Source organism: Danio rerio, chromosome 1 (genome assembly GCF_052040795.2).
Source record: "Danio rerio strain M-AB ecotype USA chromosome 1, GRCz13ab, whole genome shotgun sequence".
In the NCBI taxonomy this organism is placed as follows: domain Eukaryota; kingdom Metazoa; phylum Chordata; class Actinopteri; order Cypriniformes; family Danionidae; genus Danio; species Danio rerio.
The window spans coordinates 48112420-48131421 of record NC_141021.1 but is presented as its reverse complement, the minus strand read 5'-3'; the positions used below and the strand labels follow the sequence as shown (position 1 = coordinate 48131421).

General features: G+C 38.5%; 2 protein-coding genes and 1 long non-coding RNA gene across 5 annotated transcripts in view; 1 reads left to right on the top strand and 2 right to left on the bottom strand.

Annotated features, from left to right (window-relative positions):
- The first annotated feature begins 532 nt into the window (after window positions 1-532).
- Window positions 533-9496, top strand: si:ch211-214c7.5. 2 transcript variants are annotated; one of them, XM_087234879.1, is made up of 8 exons: window positions 533-741; window positions 941-1049; window positions 1150-1333; window positions 2540-2684; window positions 2768-2868; window positions 4609-4791; window positions 8142-8315; window positions 8532-9496. In XM_087234879.1, exons 2-8 carry the CDS (start codon window positions 947-949, stop codon window positions 8674-8676), a joined length of 1035 nt encoding a protein of 344 aa, XP_087091005.1. In that variant the 5' UTR covers window positions 533-741; window positions 941-946; the 3' UTR covers window positions 8677-9496.
- Window positions 2288-7988, bottom strand: LOC147846998 (uncharacterized). The gene is made up of 2 exons (XR_015476906.1): window positions 5809-7988; window positions 2288-4981 (listed from the first exon to the last, which is right to left on the bottom strand). It is a non-coding gene; the product is annotated as an uncharacterized LOC147846998 (long non-coding RNA).
- prr36a (proline rich 36a) overlaps window positions 8902-19002 on the bottom strand; it is a 36628-nt gene continuing 26527 nt past the window's right edge. Inside the window, exons 4-7 of one of the 2 annotated variants that reach the window (XR_015476905.1) lie at window positions 17769-17920; window positions 15024-17654; window positions 10325-12521; window positions 8902-10199 (exon numbers count right to left, since the gene is read on the bottom strand). Coding sequence is in view for 1 of the 2 variants with exons in the window: in XM_087237591.1 (XP_087093717.1) it covers window positions 11506-12521; window positions 15024-17654; window positions 17769-17920 (3799 nt within the window). In the remaining variant the exon portion in view is untranslated. Of the gene's footprint in view, window positions 12522-15023; window positions 17655-17768; window positions 17921-19002 lie in introns of both variants that reach the window. The other variant, XM_087237591.1, reaches the window with a different exon arrangement.

The window sequence follows — 19002 nt, the reverse complement described above, 5'->3', positions numbered from 1 at the left end:
CAGCAGCATATCACTAAATCAGAGTGAAACTAAAGATGGTTTACTTGATTTCCAGATTTGATTTCCAGATGGGGTTTACTTTAAGCAATATTCTTCCTGTTCGTACAATCTCTTTTTGTTAAATTCTTTGTAAAGTGTCTTTGAGCTCTGAAAAGGCGCTTTATAAATAAAAATGTATTATTATTATAGCTGTGTCCATATATATACACACACACACCATGCACACACACACACACAGACACACACACACACACACACACACACACACACACACACACACACACACACACACACACACACAATCATAATTATCACATCTTGTTAACTTGGATAAACAGACGAAAAATAGTTATGACTCCTTCGCACTACGCTGTCTTTTTCCAGTTAAATCCTATTCAGAAAAATTAGTTTGAGCCCCAAAAAGGTAAAAAATTAAATAAAATAAAAAATACAATTGTGGATGAAAGTGATAACAAAACTATATTGAACTAATGTGAACTAATTAAAAACATATTTTATATAATTGTTTCATAATAATAATAAAAATATTTCAATTAATGCATATTACGACATTGATGCCTTTCAAGGGTGAAGGAAATACTAATATGGTCATGGTAAAATAACTGAACTTCTGACCTGCGACGAATCACCACAGATTACTTTACCGATGCTGTACAATGCACTTGCATTAATGGACAAAGTAAGCAATTAACTGAGCCGTCAAAGTTTGAATAACTTCAGGTATGGTGACATCTTTTAACAAGCACAGTAATGCCAATATTGCTTGTCTCCTTTAAGCTAATGTTAACTTGTTTACCGTCGCCGATTAACGTTATCGAATTTATTAACATTAGCAAGTTTGTCATCAGTTACTTTTATATGCATTTTTCAAAACCCAAAACTGAAGGTCTTCATATTATCTGATTAACGTTAACTTTAGGCCATAATGGCTAACACAGAGCACGACGAATTAGCGTCTTTATTGCGGGAAACGAATGAAGCAGAGCAGTCTCTGACAGATCAAGAAGCGATTACAGAGACCGTAGAAGGTAATGAAGGGCAATAAATATTTGTTATAATTAATTCAACCCTTAAACCAGCAGCAAATTCACATATGATGCTGCTTTAACATATTTTTCTTGTCCGCAGAGAACACTACAATAGCGTCCTCTTTCGGCGATGGTACGTTTTTATGGGATGAAGATCCACTCAGTGGAAACACTCCATCCTGTGAGGACACGAGAATTATGGAGGATAAAATCTCTCGCATTGAGAAGCAGCTTCAATACCTGCTGAGCAAGGCAGATGAGTTTCAAACACAGCTGGTGTGGAGGTGTGCTTGGATCTACATTTAAGTGAAAGGTTTTACTATTGCATGTGTCATAGCAAAAGGGTAGTTCTTCCAAAAATGAAAATCCACTCGCCATTTAATCACTCTCAAGTGGTTCCAACCCTTTGTGAGTTTCTTTTATTTTGTTGAACACACAAGATGATATTTTAAAGGATGTTGGTTAGCTAATTAATAGTTAGCGGCACCTATAGCAGCAAAAATAGTTAAAAAGTTTTCTGTAGATTATCTTCTAAGTTTAGTTGAAGAAACTGAACTAATAAATGTAAAATTAATTGTTAAAAAAGTAAATGAGGACAGAGTTTTCATTTCTGAGTAAACTATCTATTTAAAGCTTTGATCAACATATTTGTGATTGGTTTAATAATGCTAGCAACATGCTAAAACATGCAGTATAGATGCTATTTATATGCTAAATCAAATTCAGAGTATAAAAAAAACGCTAATAACATGCTAACAACTGCTCAGAGCTTAAACCACTGTGGAAAAAATACTATAGTTATTTATAGCAAATACAACATATTAAAGTATTAATTAATCTGTTGTGGTAATTCTATAATTGCTGTGGTAGTAGTACATCAACTACAGTAATATGAACACGTTACACAATACTTGACTATGTTTTCTACAATATAAATTACACCACAATACACAGTTTAGTAAAAAAAGTAAACTACAGTAATACAGCTTATCAGTTCAAGACAGCATGGTGTAAACACTATATTCAGTACAATACGCTTTACCATAGCATCGTTCAAAAACACCATATTAACTATTCGATTCTTTAGTATTTTTTCATGTGGTAGCAAAATTTGAAACAGGCTAGCAACAAGTTAAACATGCCGTATACATGCTAACAACATGCTGTCAGAGTTCTAAACATGCTAAGAATGTTAGCATTGTTGCTAAAACATGCCGAGAACAAGCATCTCTTCTATCAGGCCTTTTTTAATGGGGCAATAACACATATCTAAACATTCTTTTAAAGGAGTATCTAGGGTATTTTAAGACAAAATAAGTTTCTCCTCACATAAACAGAAGTCCGTATTTGAAATGTATTATCATGTTTCATCAAAATTTCCCAAAAATTTTTTAGATTTAGAATGTCCTTTTAAAACACCCATTTCAGTCCCTGGACAAATTAAGATACATATATTTTTGATTCACTTCTACTGTATGTGTTTGTTTTAGCCGAGACTGTGTCCAGGATTATGGGTTTGGCAATATCATTCCAATGTTTTTGGAAACCTGTCAGCCCTTCTTCTCCCTCCTGGAGTCCACAGCCAGAAACTCCAACCCTTTCTGCCCACCTCAGTCTTCAAATATCCGCATGCAGGTGAGAATCAGATTTTTTGTGCGTATCATATTCAACATTGTAAGATGAACATCTATATGCATTGTATTTGCATTCCCTCCCAGCTTTTGCAGTTCTCCCAGCAACTGTGTTCCCGTCTGGAGCAGCTGGTGTTGCTGTTTGCCTCCTTCAGCTTCTGTTCACTGGAGGAATCTGATCCACTGAGGTACTTACAGAATCATTGACAAATGCATAGGCAGACCTAAATTGCAGAACATACCTATTCGTCATCCATCTACACTATTAGACATTTTATTGTATTTTAACAGTAGCCTACTGGCAGTACTGTTACCAGCAATTTACCGCAACTACCCCTTTAAAGTTACTTACCTGTAAATGTTTTACAGTAGCAGGGCGCTACCACAATTTCATTTGAGAGAAAAAAAGCCTTACTGCAACTACTTTTTTTAATGGAAAAATGCCCTTTATCACATTTTAATTTTATAGTATGACAGTTTTTAGAGTTTACACTGGCAGTACACCTTCATTTTTAGTATTTACAATTCATTCATTTTCTTTTCGGCTTATTCCCTTTATTAATCTGGGGTTGCCACAGCAGAATGAACCGCTGTATTTACTATTGATTTTAATAAATTCTAAACACGTGAGAAGACCATGTACAACAATATTTTTATTATTAATTGTTGTTATATCCATTTTAAATGGTTTATTAAAGTAATTTTCATTTATCAATCTATTTCATATACATTTTGTGATACAAGATGTTACGTAATTATTTCATTAACAAATTTTTGTCTTCGACTACAGTAGCAGTACTTGATTAATTACAGTGGAATACCACAAATGTCTAATATGCACAGGGCTCATACGGTCATGGAAAACCTGGTAAAGTCAAGGAATTTTGACATGGGATTTTCCAGGCCTGGAAAGTTTTGGAAAAACAGAAAAACCCACAAGGTTTTGGAAAAGTCAAGGAAATTAGATTTACATTCAGTCATTTAGCAGACGTTTTTGTCCAAAGCGACTTAAGCTGTGGTCACACTAAAGCTTGTGCTTGGAAAATTCTGTCATGTGGCAGTGCGAAAAGGGGCGGGGTTAAACAATATGATTATACTTTAATAAAAGTGAGTGTTTGCTTCATATTTTCAATTTCTTATTTTAAATGATTTTCTATTGGTCTCACGCAATCACCTGATGTGAGTTTGCATATAAGAATTCACCAAGCTTGAATTTTCGAATGCAGTAAAATGCAGTGAAATGCGAATTTTGTCCGTCTGCCGCATTCGTATGCCTATGAATGAAAGTCTATGGAGCAAAAAGTGCAGTTTGATCACAGCTGTATAATAGAAGTAGTTTTACCTACTACTAGTTTAACAAACTATTAACATCATCTAAAATTAGTTTGACAAATATCTGTATGCAGGAATGAAGGTTAGATGTTTTACTTCTTTTCTTAGCCAGAAACATGCTCTCACATTATTAGTGCTGTGCTAGGATCATCGAGTTTACATAGATATACATATAAATTGAAAGGATTGCTTGTTTTATGTTATACTGTAATAAATTTAAACCTTTGTTGTTTTTCTTATGATTTACCATGTATATGTAGACATTACATGAAACATTAGGTCATGAAAATTGACTTGAAAATCCTGGAAAAGTCATGGAATGTTTGTAGTAAAATGTGTATATACAGTACATAATACAGTAGTGAACTGTAAAAATGTAAGTGGTATTTTACAGTAAACAACTGTTCACTTGCGGCAAAGTCTAACAGTGTATGTTAAGCTGCTTTGACAAAAATCTACATTGTAAAAGCGCAATAGAATTAAAGATGAATTTAATTGAATATCTAAAGTTTCCTAGAGTCCTGATTTTTAGTTGTAGCATAATTGTAGTCATAAAAATTATTCCTTCATTGCAGATTTTCTATCTTGTTTTATAGTGTCTCACACTTCAGTATTGGCCAGTGTCAAATAGACAACATGAAGGTGTCAATCTTCCGCTACTGTTGCCCGACACCGTTTCTTGCCTCATCCCTTACCGGCCTTTATAAACGAATGCGCTGGAATGTGGAGCGTGAGACTGAGGGAGAAGGAGATGGAAAGACATATGACAGTGCAGAGTTGTAAGTGAGGTTCAGTCAGACAGACATCATTTAAAAATATACTGTTTTAAGAGTTCACACTTAGCTGATGCTTGATAAGGTAAATGTCTATTTTGCATGCTGTCCCGGGAGGGAGGGGAGTCTGAGCTCAGGTAGGTCTCAAGGTTTAAGGTAAGAAAGAGTGGAAGAAGTGCAGGTGGATGGGGGGTTTCTTCAAAAACAGATGACCAATGCCGAGTTCAGACTGCATGATTTTCAAAGTAGTCGTGTCACAGATGTTTTCACACTGCATGACTATCTGGGCTAGCGTTTTGGTCACTGCTTTGTTTACACTGGAAGATGGATCTGCGACAGGGACTTTCACATTGCATGACTTTACTATAGGAAGAATCGCCGTCAACTTCGTCCAAACTACGTCTCACAGCCAAAAACACGTAGTATGTCTTTTGTTATTAACTACATAATGAGAAAGAAGCCTTTAATAGGGTAGAAAATGTACATATTTGCTCACCTGTGTTTAAAGGGAATTAGCAATTTCTCCTCAACGTTGGTAATAAACTAATTTCTTTCTGTATGAAATGTCAAACAGACACGGTTGCTCCTGAGTCCTGTCAAACCTTCACTAGTTTTTCCTCCATTTCGTGGGTCCAAATAAACCGAAAAAGAGCGCTTTTAACTTCTCCCCCAGCCTCCCGCTGGCCTGCAGCAGGTATACACACACGCACACGCAAGTGAATGCTGCTCTCTCATTGGCTGTAGGCGATGGCTGATGTTTTTTTCAGTCAAAACTCAATTCACACAGCATGATTTGAATCGCTGACAGCTCTAGATATTTAGCATGCCAAATATCTTACAGGCATCGGCGATTCTCTCAGATCGCGTCTTTGATAGTTCATACTGTGTGATTGTCACTCACGTGCACGAGCAGCGATTTGCCTGTGATTTCAGGTATTTGTCTGTGATTTCTCAAAACCTGTCGGCGAGCCAAAATAGGGGCTAAAATCACGCAGTCTGAACTAGGCATTATGCCGCAGTCACATTAGAGTTTGCAAAATTCTTTTGTATGGCGCTGCGAGGGGGGGGGTTTAAACAAGATGATTACACATTTAAAAAAGTGAGCGAATGGTCCATGTTTTAAAAAAATTCTGCCCACGAGGTCATGTTTTGATCTTCGATTGGTCTCACGCAGTCACGAGATGCGATTTTGCAGGTCAGAGTTCACCAAACTTGAACTTTGCAACGCAGCAAACTGCGAAAATTGTTGCACAAACTTGTGTTTTCAATCTGACACATTTGCATGCTGTTGTGGCAATTTTCTTTAAGGAGGCTCTCTCATTGGTCAAAAAAGCAAATTCTTACCCAAAGTGTCTTTTAAAAGTTTTATTCTTTGCAAAGAAGGTCACACAATCATACAGCAACAACAGTTTCTGCAGAGTGAGATGCAGAAACAGAGTGCATTCTCTTTTTATCTAGTTTGTAACACCCACAAGGTCATCAGTGACATACAGGATGAATCACTCAAACTTCATTTCTGACTATCTACATTTCAGCCTTACATCCCATCAAAACGTGTAGTTTCTTAAATCACCATGTACTTATCCAGCACTTGTCTGGTGATAAACAGATGATAAAGTGGTCACACTTGGTCTAACCTAAACAGTACATTCACACCTTTATAACCAGAACAAATGAGTATATAAAATATATATAAGATGAATAAAATTAATTTCCACCACAGTGCGTGACCATGGCTTAAATAAAAAAAAAAAAGCAGACTATTTATGTGCGTTGGGATTCATCTGATTGGTTAGTCAGGTGATTGTTGATGTGACACCAGCAGTGATCAATCATCAGCACGTGATCCTCTCGAAATTGGTTTATATGAAACTTTATTTTGTTTGAACTAGAGGGATGCACATGTTCATGTTTTATGTGTAATAATAATTGTTAGTTTATGATAATTGATCTCATTCAAACACACATTTTTCATCTAAATCAATTTTTTGCATTAACTTTACCCCATACTAGGTGTATAGGAAAACTGATGACAGCTTAGGAATAAGATTTTTATCGAGATTTTCAATTATTTTAAAACTTTTATTTTTTGCCTAAAAGTTGTATAAAACTTATTTAAACAAAGTATATGCTATAAAAGTTTATTCATATAATATCAATGTAGTTTAATTTCATATTCACTTTTTTGCATCAAGGTAAACTATATGAAGATAAGAAACTATCAGAAATACTCAAAAAATGACATTAGCTTTTTGTTTAAGCTACTTTTCTAAAAGGAGCTGAAACAACACTATTTATAAAAATGTATTAGAGCTAACTTATTTCCTTCATGTTTAGGGTGTCCGCAGGGTCTTCCAAAGTATTAAAAGTGGTTAAATCAAGAGAAATTTAAGGCCCTTTAAAAAGTATTAAAAAGTCTTAAATGTTATTTTGCAAGGTAAAAATAGTATATTATTTTTGATTATGCAATGTATGTTTGTATGCTAAAGTTTGCCTGAATTAAATCTGCGAATATCAGGATATTGTGTGGTTTATGAAATCAATTAATTCCTGCTAGATTTGACATAACGCTGCTTTGTTTACTGCAGTAACCAAGGCAACACCATTATTTCTGCAGCTCTATAGGCACCAACCTGCTGAATTAGCTTGATTTAATAGATTTGTATTAAGTAAATGAATAATGTTTCAATTTTGGATTATTTTCCTACATTAATATTTAGTAAATATGCTGTAAGTTAAAACCTCGCCAGTGTTTCCAGTGAAAAAAAAATTGGTTTTAAGGTCTTAAAGTTTATGGAAAGAGTCTTAAATAAAGTCTTAAAAGGTATTGAATTTCACTCTCTGATTCCTATATATATACTCTGATGTTGTTGCAATTGTGTGGAACCTAGCATTTATTACAGTGTGTAAGGGTTATTTCGTTTATTTTATCTTATCAAGTCTGTGACATTTATAACCAAGGTTAATGAACCTCTGATTGTCCTCTCTGTAAGTGTTTTATAATGGTTTGTTTTAAATGCACTAATAAAACAAGGTCTGTGTGGTTAAATTAAAAAAAAAGTACAATACTTTAATATTGTGCTCTACAAATTAAATTATACCAAATTTCAGATCAGTTGTGTTTATTCTTAAAAATGTGTTTCTAATGAGCCACTAATCATTTTTGGAATGAAAGTGTAATTTACATGGTTCAGCAAAGCATCAACAAAATGTGTTCATAACAGGCCTTATTTAATCTATAGCCCCATTCTAAGCAGCAGCAAATTAGTCTTAAGGGTTTACATCACTCCAAAATGCCAGTATAAACAATAAAGCCATATCGGTGTCTTCTCTGCTACCCTTTCTTACCTTCACAGTTACTTTCTGTGCTGTGAGGATGTCATTGAGGCAGCAGATGATCAGAATGAAGACAGAAGCTCTGAAGGAGAAAGCACAGAAACTGACAGCGAGAGTAAAGTGTCAAGGATCTGGTCTATTGGCCGTTGGGTCCAGACTTACCCTGACCCAAACACAGAAGACATCATTGATTGGTAATGTACTTAAAATTGCTCTCAGTTCTTGAGGACTAGTTTTGAGAAAGCCTGTATTACAATCCGTCTTTTAATGATAGTTTCTTATTTGCAGAATAAGGCAATTCTGAATTCAAGATCATTTAGAAATCAATTGCTAAGTGCAGTGTAAATATGTAGTTTATGAATAACGAATAACATCAGATTAAAAATTCATTGCGTGTGTATATTTGGTAGGGTGTTATGTTCGCTCCCTTGCGGTCAGTACAAGCAGCTGTTGCGTCTGGGAAACGAAGAGCCTTCGTCCTGCACTGCCACAGACTGCCTGCTGGGGGCGCTGCTGTCTCAGGAAACGCACGGTACATTTAGCATCATAAAATGAGGCGGTTCTTATTTACAGCTTAAGCCATTCTGGACAGAGCATTTGGGTTATTAAAATCAGATGGGTAGCCAAGTGCAGACTTAACATAAATCTGAAGTGTCGATTTTCCAGCGTGTACCAAAGTTAGATTTTTAAACCTCATGGCTGTTATTGTTAGAGTTCTTCTGCCTTGTTTGCATGTTAAACAGCTAAGTGAAATGTTCATTACACAGAAAATACTCAAGATTTAATTCCAAACCAGCTTTATTTTTCATGAAAACATTCAAATACAGTGGCCATCCAGGTAATCGGTTACAAAGTCCAGAAACGAAACCTGCTGGCAGCTTTGGTCCACTGCCTACTTTTCTCTATATAAAAAAACAACAACAGAATAATCCTTCATTTCAAAATAATAAATTACAAAAATATACACAATGAAGGTGGGTAAAGATGTACTAAACAAAAGCAGCAGTATCTGCACACTTGCTGGAAAACATTATGATGAAGTTCAATGTAGAGGTCAGAGCATTATGAACAACGTTGTTGTTTTCCTTCACTATTCCTTTTGTAAATCATCCCAGTTCTGAGTTTAAGTTATTTTCAGTGCATTATTTGATATATTTTTTGTACTCTGCTGGTTTGTGAAGCTATAATATGGCTTTCCCTGCATGTTCTTTTTAACTGTGATATGTCAAGTTTGTACAACAGTAGTTCAGTCATAATACAGTGAATTTTTTTTTACCTGGAATCCCTTTGTTCCCTGATCAGAATTGAAATCGGTTTCTTTAATATATCCTAAAACCTTTCATTTAAATAAATGCTCCTATCTTTACAGTGTCAAGCTACATATCTAAAAGTCTGCTATGTCACAACAATACACGAGTAGGCAGTACAACACACATCGAATCAAAATGGTTTTCTCACTTCATAATAACAAACTTTAAACATGATCCCTTTAAAATAATACATGTCATTTTACACACAACAACATATAATAGAGGCGAATGAAGCTCCAATAACCAATTTTCACTTTCAGATAGGAGACAAACTCTCACACACAAATATTCATTCATGTATATCATTAGGCATATGTTATTAAGCTAAATAAACACATTAGGGTCTTCCTCTGGAATTACTTATCCCGATAATTTAGACTTTCAGAAGAGAGACAGAACAATGCAGAGCACATAAAGACAATTTCCCCATTCATACTAAATGAGATGAAACAATTTGTCCCCAACTGGGGAAAGTAAACACTTGGTAGACGACTATTGTGACACAGTGTAAGAGAGTGCTCATTCAGCAGAAAGTTTTTCCAGCTCTCGAAATATGGGAATCAATCTCAGGCACAGCAAACCTCATTCAAACTGCATGAGTGTGGCGATAAGAGCTGCTCCGTGTTCCTCAGATTATTACTAATCATGCAGAAAGGTAAGGGAGGCACAGTGTTCAAAAGGTTCACAGTAAAGATGATCATTTGATGTAGCTGCAGTATGTCCGTCTAAAACACAGGTGTCAAACTTAGTTCATGGAGGGCCGCAGCTCTGCACAGTTTAGTTTAAACCCTAATTAAACACACCTGATGAAACTCGAGTCCTTCAGGCTTGTTTGAAACCTACAGGTAAGTGTGTTGAAGCAGGGTTGGAACTAAACTGTGCAGAGCTGTGGCTCTCCAGGAACTGGATTGAAAACCTGTAGTCTAAAATATTTCTAACGAACCTGCATCCTAAATTGGCGCAGGTTCTGATGTCAGCTATTTCTCAGATGTTACAGATGTGCAAAATGTTTTATTTATACTTTTTTTTTTTAAACCAAACTCTCAAAAGGTTTAAAAGTGAGTAGCTATTTGTGCTTTGAAAAACTGTAATACAGGTTTCTGTAGATTGTAGCTGTAGAAATATCAAACTAAGCTTAGATACAGACTGAAAAATGTTTTAAACCATAAAATATATTCTTCTGTTACACCATTTTGTGCCTTACAATAGAATGAGTGTCAAATTAAACCATTTGGTCTTTTAAAACCACCATAGTACAACAAAAACACAGCTTGATCTGTATTTTGAAACCTGCTCGTTTTAATTTACCTTGGATCTGTATCCATTTCACAGAACCTTTACTCTGAGGAAGAACAGCAGAGTCCACTTTGTATTAACTTGCTCAGTCACTGAGTTGGCATTTTGCCACAATTGTGGGTAGAGGGCTTATTAATGACTAAGAGATAAATGCAAATAGTCATAGCCAGCCAGACATCTCCATTAAACCTTAAGCCTTAAATGGATTTTTTGCATGGGGGCAGGTTAGATATGGCCAATCAGTTTGGCAGGGAGGCTTTATCAGGGACATAAATAAGGACTGTTGTGTTCTATTGCTTTAGGATGGGTGGGGAGTGGCAGTAAAAGCTCACTGCAACAGAAGAACTCCCAGTAAAGATGAATCAAATAAAAAGCAAGATCTTAGAGAAGTCCAGCTCACTGTCCTGCAGTATCACTTTTATGGTTCACAGAATTTTCTACTTTGCAGAAATATTGCAGATACTAGAAGTACTCCATGATCACCATCCTCCTTAAGATTTTGTGAAGAGAAGACACCATTACCTAATGCCCAGTTGTCAAACTCAGGGTTGGAATCAAGCTGTGCAGACCTGCGGCACTCCAGGAACTAATTAAACACACCTGATCAATCTAATGGAGTCCTTTAGGCTTGTTTAAAACCCACGGGTGAGGGTGTTGAACCTAAACTGTGCTGGGTTGCGGGGAGTGACACCCCTGATATAATGAAACTTGCACTTCCCTACTGGTGGACCTTCACTTTAAGTCTTTTGAATCAAGAAGTTTATATTTGGCAAGTCGCTTAGTGATGAGTCTCCAGCTCTACAACAGTCCACTCACCCTGTGCAGAGCTGCCGGGAGCCTCAGGTGAGAAGCTGCTCACAGAGGTCACGGTGGCTGATGGGGGCGTCAGAGGTGGCAGCAAGTTGGGCCACATGCTGCTTTCGAGAGGGCTGAGTGTCCCACCGGCTCTTCCGGGTAGCAAAAGAAGCGGGGAGCATCCATCACCTGTAAGCAATAAAGTCTGGTTGATGAGCTGCTGGACAATGTCCACCTTCTTTCCCCAGTCAAACTCCAGAGGTGGAGGTCGTTCTGGTGATCCCAATGAAGGACTGTCCTGGTCTGTGGCTGTGTCAGTTTCCTTAAGTTCTTGCTGCGAGTCTTGAGTAGCAGACTCTGGGGAAGGTGTTGTGTAAGGATTAGCAGAGACATTTTTGTCTGTGCATCTTTGAGTGTCTTCTCCAGGAAACACAATAAAGGAGCTTTTATCTTGCAGTTCCTCCACCACACTTTGTTTCCCCTCCTCTTCGCCATCTTCAGAGTCACTCGTTTCCAAAGTTTCATAGATTGTAGTGAGACCTGTTGAAGGAGATAGGATGACAGGTGTTTGCACCTTGTGTTTTTGCTGCTGCTGCTGTTGTTCTTCAAGTTCTTGTTGCCACTGCATGATCTGCTGTCGCTGCTTCAGTTCTTGCTCTTGCTGTTTAAGTTTTAACTCGAGCAGATTTCGTCTCTGTTCCTCCTCCTCCTCCTCTTCCTCCTGCTTCCCTTTTCTCACTTGCATCTCCTCTTTTGCTTGTCTCTCTTGCTCTCGACTACGTTTTTCCTGTCTTTGCTGGATCTCATGAAGGTGCTGTTGGTGTTGCTCTAGACAGCGCAGCTGAGTGTTTGACACTGCATTTGGTATTCTGGGAGGCAGGTCAGTGGGAAGCCGTGGTGCCTGAGGCACATGGGAAGCACGTGGTCGGAGACGAAGTTTGGAGGACATTGTCATTTGGATGGAAAGCAAGTCATTTGGCTGTGGTGGAAAGTTCCTTTCTGGAAATAAAACAAAGGATCCAAAATGTGTTAAAAATGCAGAGTTGCAATAAAGCAATGTCAAAACTTAGATGTGTGGTGAAGCAGACAAAAGCATCGTGGGAAACAAAATTGTGAGATTGCAGTAAAAAGAAGGAATGAACAACCAATTTTGCACCTTGGTGACATTCTCTCAAAATCATTTTATGAGAGATTTGTGCAGTAAATGTGGCTACACCCTGTATATGCAGTAACCACTAACTATAGTGAAAAGCAACCAAAAATAAATGCTGATGAGATAAAGAAATTCCCTTAATGTGACAAGCTGAACGCATGCAAAAGTGAGCGCTCACCATGCACATTACTATACAGCAGGAAACAAATGCGGATTTTTTTTTTAATACAATGAGAAACCATGACCCCACTAATAGACCCATGCATAAAAAACAAAACATGCTTTACAAAACAAGCCACCCCAGTGTACAGCATATTTCTGTGGTGAGGTGAGCATGCTTAAACACAGGAAATTGCATTGTGAAATTGTAAAATACAGGAAAGTGCATTGTGCAAAGCAAGTCCAGTTTGGGTATTAAGAACAACCCAGCATAGGGATTTACTGAAGTCCAATTAGTCCAGGTAAATGTGTCAAGCCAGGTCCTTTCAATTAGCTTCAGCTCAAACTGTTAATAATCAAGAGTGATTAAAGCAACTGCACCCAGTTAGTCCCAAATTGTAAGGTCTGCAAAGTCTACTCCAGAAGCAGTGATAAAGATATAAAAAATGGAGAATTAAAAAAAAAAGGTTGCAGAGGACTTAAAGCACCTTGACAGAGAGTGAGATCCAGAAGGTTGATGGGGTCAAATCTTGTTTTTCCTCCTCTGGGTGGTAGGGAGTTGAGAGGAAGGCGGTATCAAACAAGGAAGGGAGGAGGAATACAAGCAAAAGGAACCTACTGGCATAGAAGAGAAATCTTCTCCGGGTGCAAGCATCCTGTTTTGTAATACACTTATGGAAGGTTTTACATATGTTTGTGCAGGTTTACAATTTAGTATCAGTTACTGAAATAAGGCTGATTTATCAGTCTGCATCAAGTGATCGGCGTGACCCACTTTACCTGCCTTGCACGTAGCTGTGCATTTATACTTCTGCGTGATGTTTGTATTGCTCTGCAATAACTCTTCTGAAACTCTAACTGGCACTAGGTTATGTTCCTCTGTCGTGTTTCTTTGCAGGCGTTTTTTTTTTTGACTGCTACCTTAAATGTACAAGTAGCAAAAACTCACTCGTTCAGAGGCGGGAACCGACGAATGTGCAACAACATTAAACGCAAGGTAAACACAACAGTTGCATATAGAGCTACTTCACGAGACTCAACACCTGTAGACACTCGCTCCAACGGGTTCACGTGGCTGTCTGTCCTGCCCACACTGGTCACAGCTACCAAGCCAACCAATCACAGAGCTTGCGCTACACATCGTTGCGACGTGTAGGTAAATTGTTTTGAGAAGTGTGCATCGGCATCAGCCATGGTAAGGTCTATGCGAAGGCTACACCAGAGCATGAGTGCGCTTGACGCAGAAGAATAAATCAGCCTTTAAGCTGCCACAACAAAAATGGTACCAACTGGTTAAAGGTAAAGAAATGAAATATTACTACATATGATTAAAATTTACTCTGAAGTTTAAAATAAATAAATAAAAACTTGCAGAATTTTTTTTGAAAACCCAAGGGTTAAATTTTAGCTTTATATACTAAATTCATTTATTTTTACACAACACCAAATACATGAATATACAGTTGGAATCTTTCTAATTTGGCTATTTTAAATACAACCAGTGCATTTGAACAGTGGCATTAAAACATCGTGGTGCAAATTACCATAAAGGCCAAACATCAAGAAACATACAGAGAAAAGATAATTCATGTTAAATATCTAACCTTTATTTAACGCAAAGACATTTAGTACTCCAAATAAACAGGACATAAAAAAGTAAGGGGTTAACAAACCCTAAAGTGCAGAAGAGAGAAACAGGTGAGGGCAAGATATGATGATGGAAAAGGGATGAAAGACTGGTATTCAGAGTTAATCAACAACAGAATACATAAAGCAATGAATATGCAATTGTTCAGTAAAAAATACACAAAACATTTAGAAAGTTCATTACGTTGTTCATTTTTCTTTACGCCTTTATCAATTCAAAGACTCCACAAACAATTTTCAAACAAAGTTTCATGCCAGTTCTGACCAACACCCATTATTTTAAAAAGAATAGGTCAGAAAAACAGTCACCATAAGTGTAAATGGTAGCAGATATTGCACATACAGGTTCTAAGCCATATACTTTTGAGTGTTATTTTAATAGCTGTTTCATACTGTGTAAGTGGCACTGCTGAATGTTTCGTTAACGGAATAAAAAGACATCATCAACAAGAAAACCCCAAGCTAGACAAAACCCTTATATAGAGATGACATCAACAAAGTACACTGGAAGGTGAATTGTTAAAATGCACTCTATACATTACCTGCCAGGGGACTATCAGTCTTTTCGCATATAGTAGAGTAGTAGGGATGCTGAGTCTCTGGATCTTGTTCCTCTTCCAGGTTCTGTGGGGAAGGATCAGTTAAGTCTGACTTTACGGGTACAGTTCCCACTACTGAATTAGACTCCGGTAGCTCACTGGACTCTCCACACAGCATGTATTGATTCTCTGGGTTGGCTTGAAACTCCCCATGTTGACATTTGACAGGATCAATCTTTTCCCCGGATCCAGTAGCAGGTATCAGGGTCAACTCTTCAAGAAGAGATGGATCCTTGGCCTCATCTGGGAGTTGCTCTTCATTTTCTAGAGAAAAGATGCCAGGACTCTTGCTACAACTCTCAGCAGATGACTGGGCATTGGAGTTTGAGGTCATGTAGTCAAAGCCATATGATGCAGCTGAGGTAGCAGATTGAGGGGTCTCACTACCACCCCCACCACCAACTTCATTCTCCCCACCCACTTCGTCATGCTCTTCTAGAGTGGACAAATTCTGGCCCACAGGTGCAATTCCAAAGGCACTCTCAATGCCAGGTAACTCAGCTTGAGGGTCACTAATCTGCATTTCACCTTCCGTGTCGCTTGCCTCATCCTCCGTAGCTGATGAAGATGATGATTGAGCAGTTGCTGGGCCACCCAAAACATCTTCTGCTGGCATTGTTTCTGGTTGTTCTTCATCAGCACATTCAAGGTGAATTCCTAAGTCCTGCATGATGTCAGGCAGGACTGTGGGAACAGGGTTTAGTGGTTCTTGCTGTAGCTCTTCTTTGGAATTTGTCCCAATGCCAGAGTTGTTGTGATCTTCCACCTTCTCTGATCTAACTGCGTCTCTGTTAGTCTCAGATGCTAGTTCCGGTTTACTAGGCATATCAGCATGGAATTCGGAGGTTTGAGAGGGCGTCAAGCCTGGTTTGGGGCCAGAATCACCCTCTGCACCAGTTAGTGTGGCTAGTTGAGTTGAGCAAGGTGGGGGTTCAAAAAGGTTAGACGGGAGAGGGGAGGAAGACCCCGCTTCAGAGCAAACATCAATTCTTGATTGTGCAGGTTTCTCTGTAGGGGTTTCTGGATCTGCTTGCCAACATTCAGAAGACGGACTTGTTAGTAGGGTAGACGCAGGTTGTGGTGGCTGAGCCCAGGCATCAGCAAAGCAACTAGGCTGGTTCCACTGGGTTGCCAGAGGTGCAGATGGAATGATAGGAGGCTGAATTCTGTTTAAGTTGTCTAATCTGTAGTCTTCCGTCAAGTCATCCTCATCTGCATTCCCATAACTTTCTAGTCCACTCTCGGTAATTCCCTCACTTGCCATTTCAACATCTTCATCATCGTCTTCATCGTTGTCATGAAGCTGTCTATGAGAGTCCTCTGCTCTTTCTGACCCTACCTCCATGTCACAAACACGATCCTCATCTTCATCGTCATCATCATCTTCATTATTAAGAATATCAGGAACCTTCTCAAAGTCAGGGGACCCCACAGATGCACCTTCACCATCAGCTCCTTTAAGACTTGCATCACCTAGATCATCCATGCTTTCTGTACCCTCCAGAACACCCGGAGCACTTAATTCTGATGCTCCCTGCTGGCTGCAACTCACATCCTCAGAGTCAAGTTCAGAGAGCAAGGCACCCGCCCGCCAAACAGACCCAGCTAGCCCAGCTGACCCTGGTCGAGACTCTTCGGTAGGCTGGGTGCCACTCATTTCTGACAGAGATACTTGCTGACTACCTTCCCTCTCTTCTTCTTCCACATCTTCAAAGCACTCACCGTTGGTCGGTTCAGCTTTTTCAACAACCTCCACACCAGAGGGCACTACAGCGGCAGCAGAGATATCAAATGGTGAAACGGTTGTTTCCTGCTCAGGGACTTCCTGTGAAACTGGTGCCACAGCTGCAATAAGCTTTTCATCAGCTTTTCTAGACATCTGCTCTTCAGATTCCTGACTAACAACTGAGGATTTCAAATCTACCTCTTTAACAAGATCTGTTTCAAGTAAGATCTCCTCAGTCTCTGGCCCAGTTGCAGGAACATCCTGCACATTTTGGTGGCTGACATTAGGGAGCTGTAGATCTACATTTTCCTCAACATCTAAAGAAGCGGTTGGTGCATGCAGAGAGCTCTCAGTAGCTGGAGTAGTTTCAGGCTCTGATGAAAACTCTTCCCTGGCCATTGCTGCAGCTGTTGCAACTGCAACAGTAGCCACTGCCACTGCTGATAGTTGCACAGGGTCTGTTGCAAGTTCTTCATTGTCAGGCTTTGCTGCAGTTTCTTTATTATTGGGCTTTCCTTTCACAAGTGGCAAAACAGACTGTGTTGGTTTAGATGGCTGAAGCTTTCCACTGCCACTACCTGCTTGCTTATGACTAGGAGATGCTGCAGTGTTTTTGCCTGATGCTGGTCGTGAGGGATTGTTTCGTGGACTAGGAGGCACCTTGCGTGTAGGTACACTTTTTTTGTCATCTGGTTTGAGTTGAGGTGCTTTGGTGGCTGGAGGAGGTCGTTTTAAAGCTGCAGCTGATTTTGGAGCATCTGAATTTAAAGACTTGCTGGGAGCCGGACGTGACAATGTTGGAGCAACTGTTTTTTTCCCAGGTGCTGTAGTGCTTGTTTTTCCAACATCTATAAATGACAAATATATTCATTCATGATATCAGGGAGCAAAAAAAAAAAATTAAGCAATGCTTTTGCATAATAAAGGCAAATATAAACTTGCCAACATGAATGTTGCACTACCTTTCCGAGCAGCTGATGCTGAAACCAAGGGTTTAACAGGTTGTTGTGTAGCAGTGCGACTTGTTTTAGTAACAGCAGTTGTAGTAGTTGTTGTGGCTCTTCCTGTTGAAGTAGAAGTAGCAGCCGGTCGTGGGGCAGAATTTACAGTTGACCTAAGAGAAAGCAAAATGCTTGTTAGTAGTTTAGAAAAAGAGTGACATCTGTTCAATGTTTGCCATTTTATATAAAATTTTCAATGGCTTTCATCAAAACGGTTTTGAATTATTGATTGAGTGCCTTTCAATGCAACCTTTTGTTTGCCTGAATACACACAAAATAGATTATGCTAGTCTTAGGTAGTAAATCTGTAGTCTGCACATATACAGTAAAAAGCAAGTTTCATGAAGAACCAGAAGACAAATCCACTAAGGCTATTCATAAACTAATGCATCAACTTCCTATTTCTATAACCTGAGAGAAAATTACTTTGGTAGGGAGGAGGAAACGGGAAAAGGAGGAGAGAAATGGTGTGATGAAGGAAGTGGGGATGGGTAAAGCATTCTGTAAGTGACCCCATTAGGGAGAAATGGGAGATGATAATCAATTATCTTCAGTCTAGCCTACACTCCCTTAATGCAGCTGCTTCCAAATTTGCCATTTCATGTTCTCAGAGGGGAGAATTAGTGATGAAGCGAGTGTACTTAGCCACATTTGCCTTAGTTACTTATTAGAAACATTTGGTCATAAAGACTTACTATATTGACTTTAAATAGAGCTGGGTTTAACACTTGGCTTAACACTGATGGTATCTGCTAGCTCCTGTTTACTGCCTGCTTTGTTTGGAAAAGGGCACAACAGGGTAACATGCATCACAGAAACAAAGAATACACACGAGTCACAGCTCAGTGCCAGTGTAGAATTGATGCAGTGATAAAGGGAAAGTTAACCAAAAACCTAAGAATAACATCTACATTAAGTTATATGCAGATACAGTCAAACAATGCAGAACGGAAATTATTAATGTCGGTTTAAATGTCATGACCTTTGCATGTTCATTAGTCCTTATGACCAAACACTATGAAAGACTTTCGTAAACACTAATCTGAACCACCAGGGATCCGTTCTTCGTACCTCGCTTAAATGATCTGAGATTATTTGCCAGATCCTGGATCCTTTTAATGTTGATAACTGATCTCTCGCTAATTTGGTTCTTCAAACAAGTTTGCGAATCAGATTAGAATGTTTGGATAAACTG

Excerpts from the sequence above, each read along its gene's own strand:
- si:ch211-214c7.5 (XM_087234879.1), top strand. The coding sequence starts at position 947 with ATGGCTAACACAGAGCACGACGAATTAGCGTCTTTATTGCGGGAAACG. Across the intron at positions 1,050-1,149 it reads GATTACAGAGACCGTAGAAG|AGAACACTACAATAGCGTCC; the intron begins GTAATGAAGGGC and ends TCTTGTCCGCAG. Across the intron at positions 2,685-2,767 it reads CTTCAAATATCCGCATGCAG|CTTTTGCAGTTCTCCCAGCA; the intron begins GTGAGAATCAGA and ends ATTCCCTCCCAG.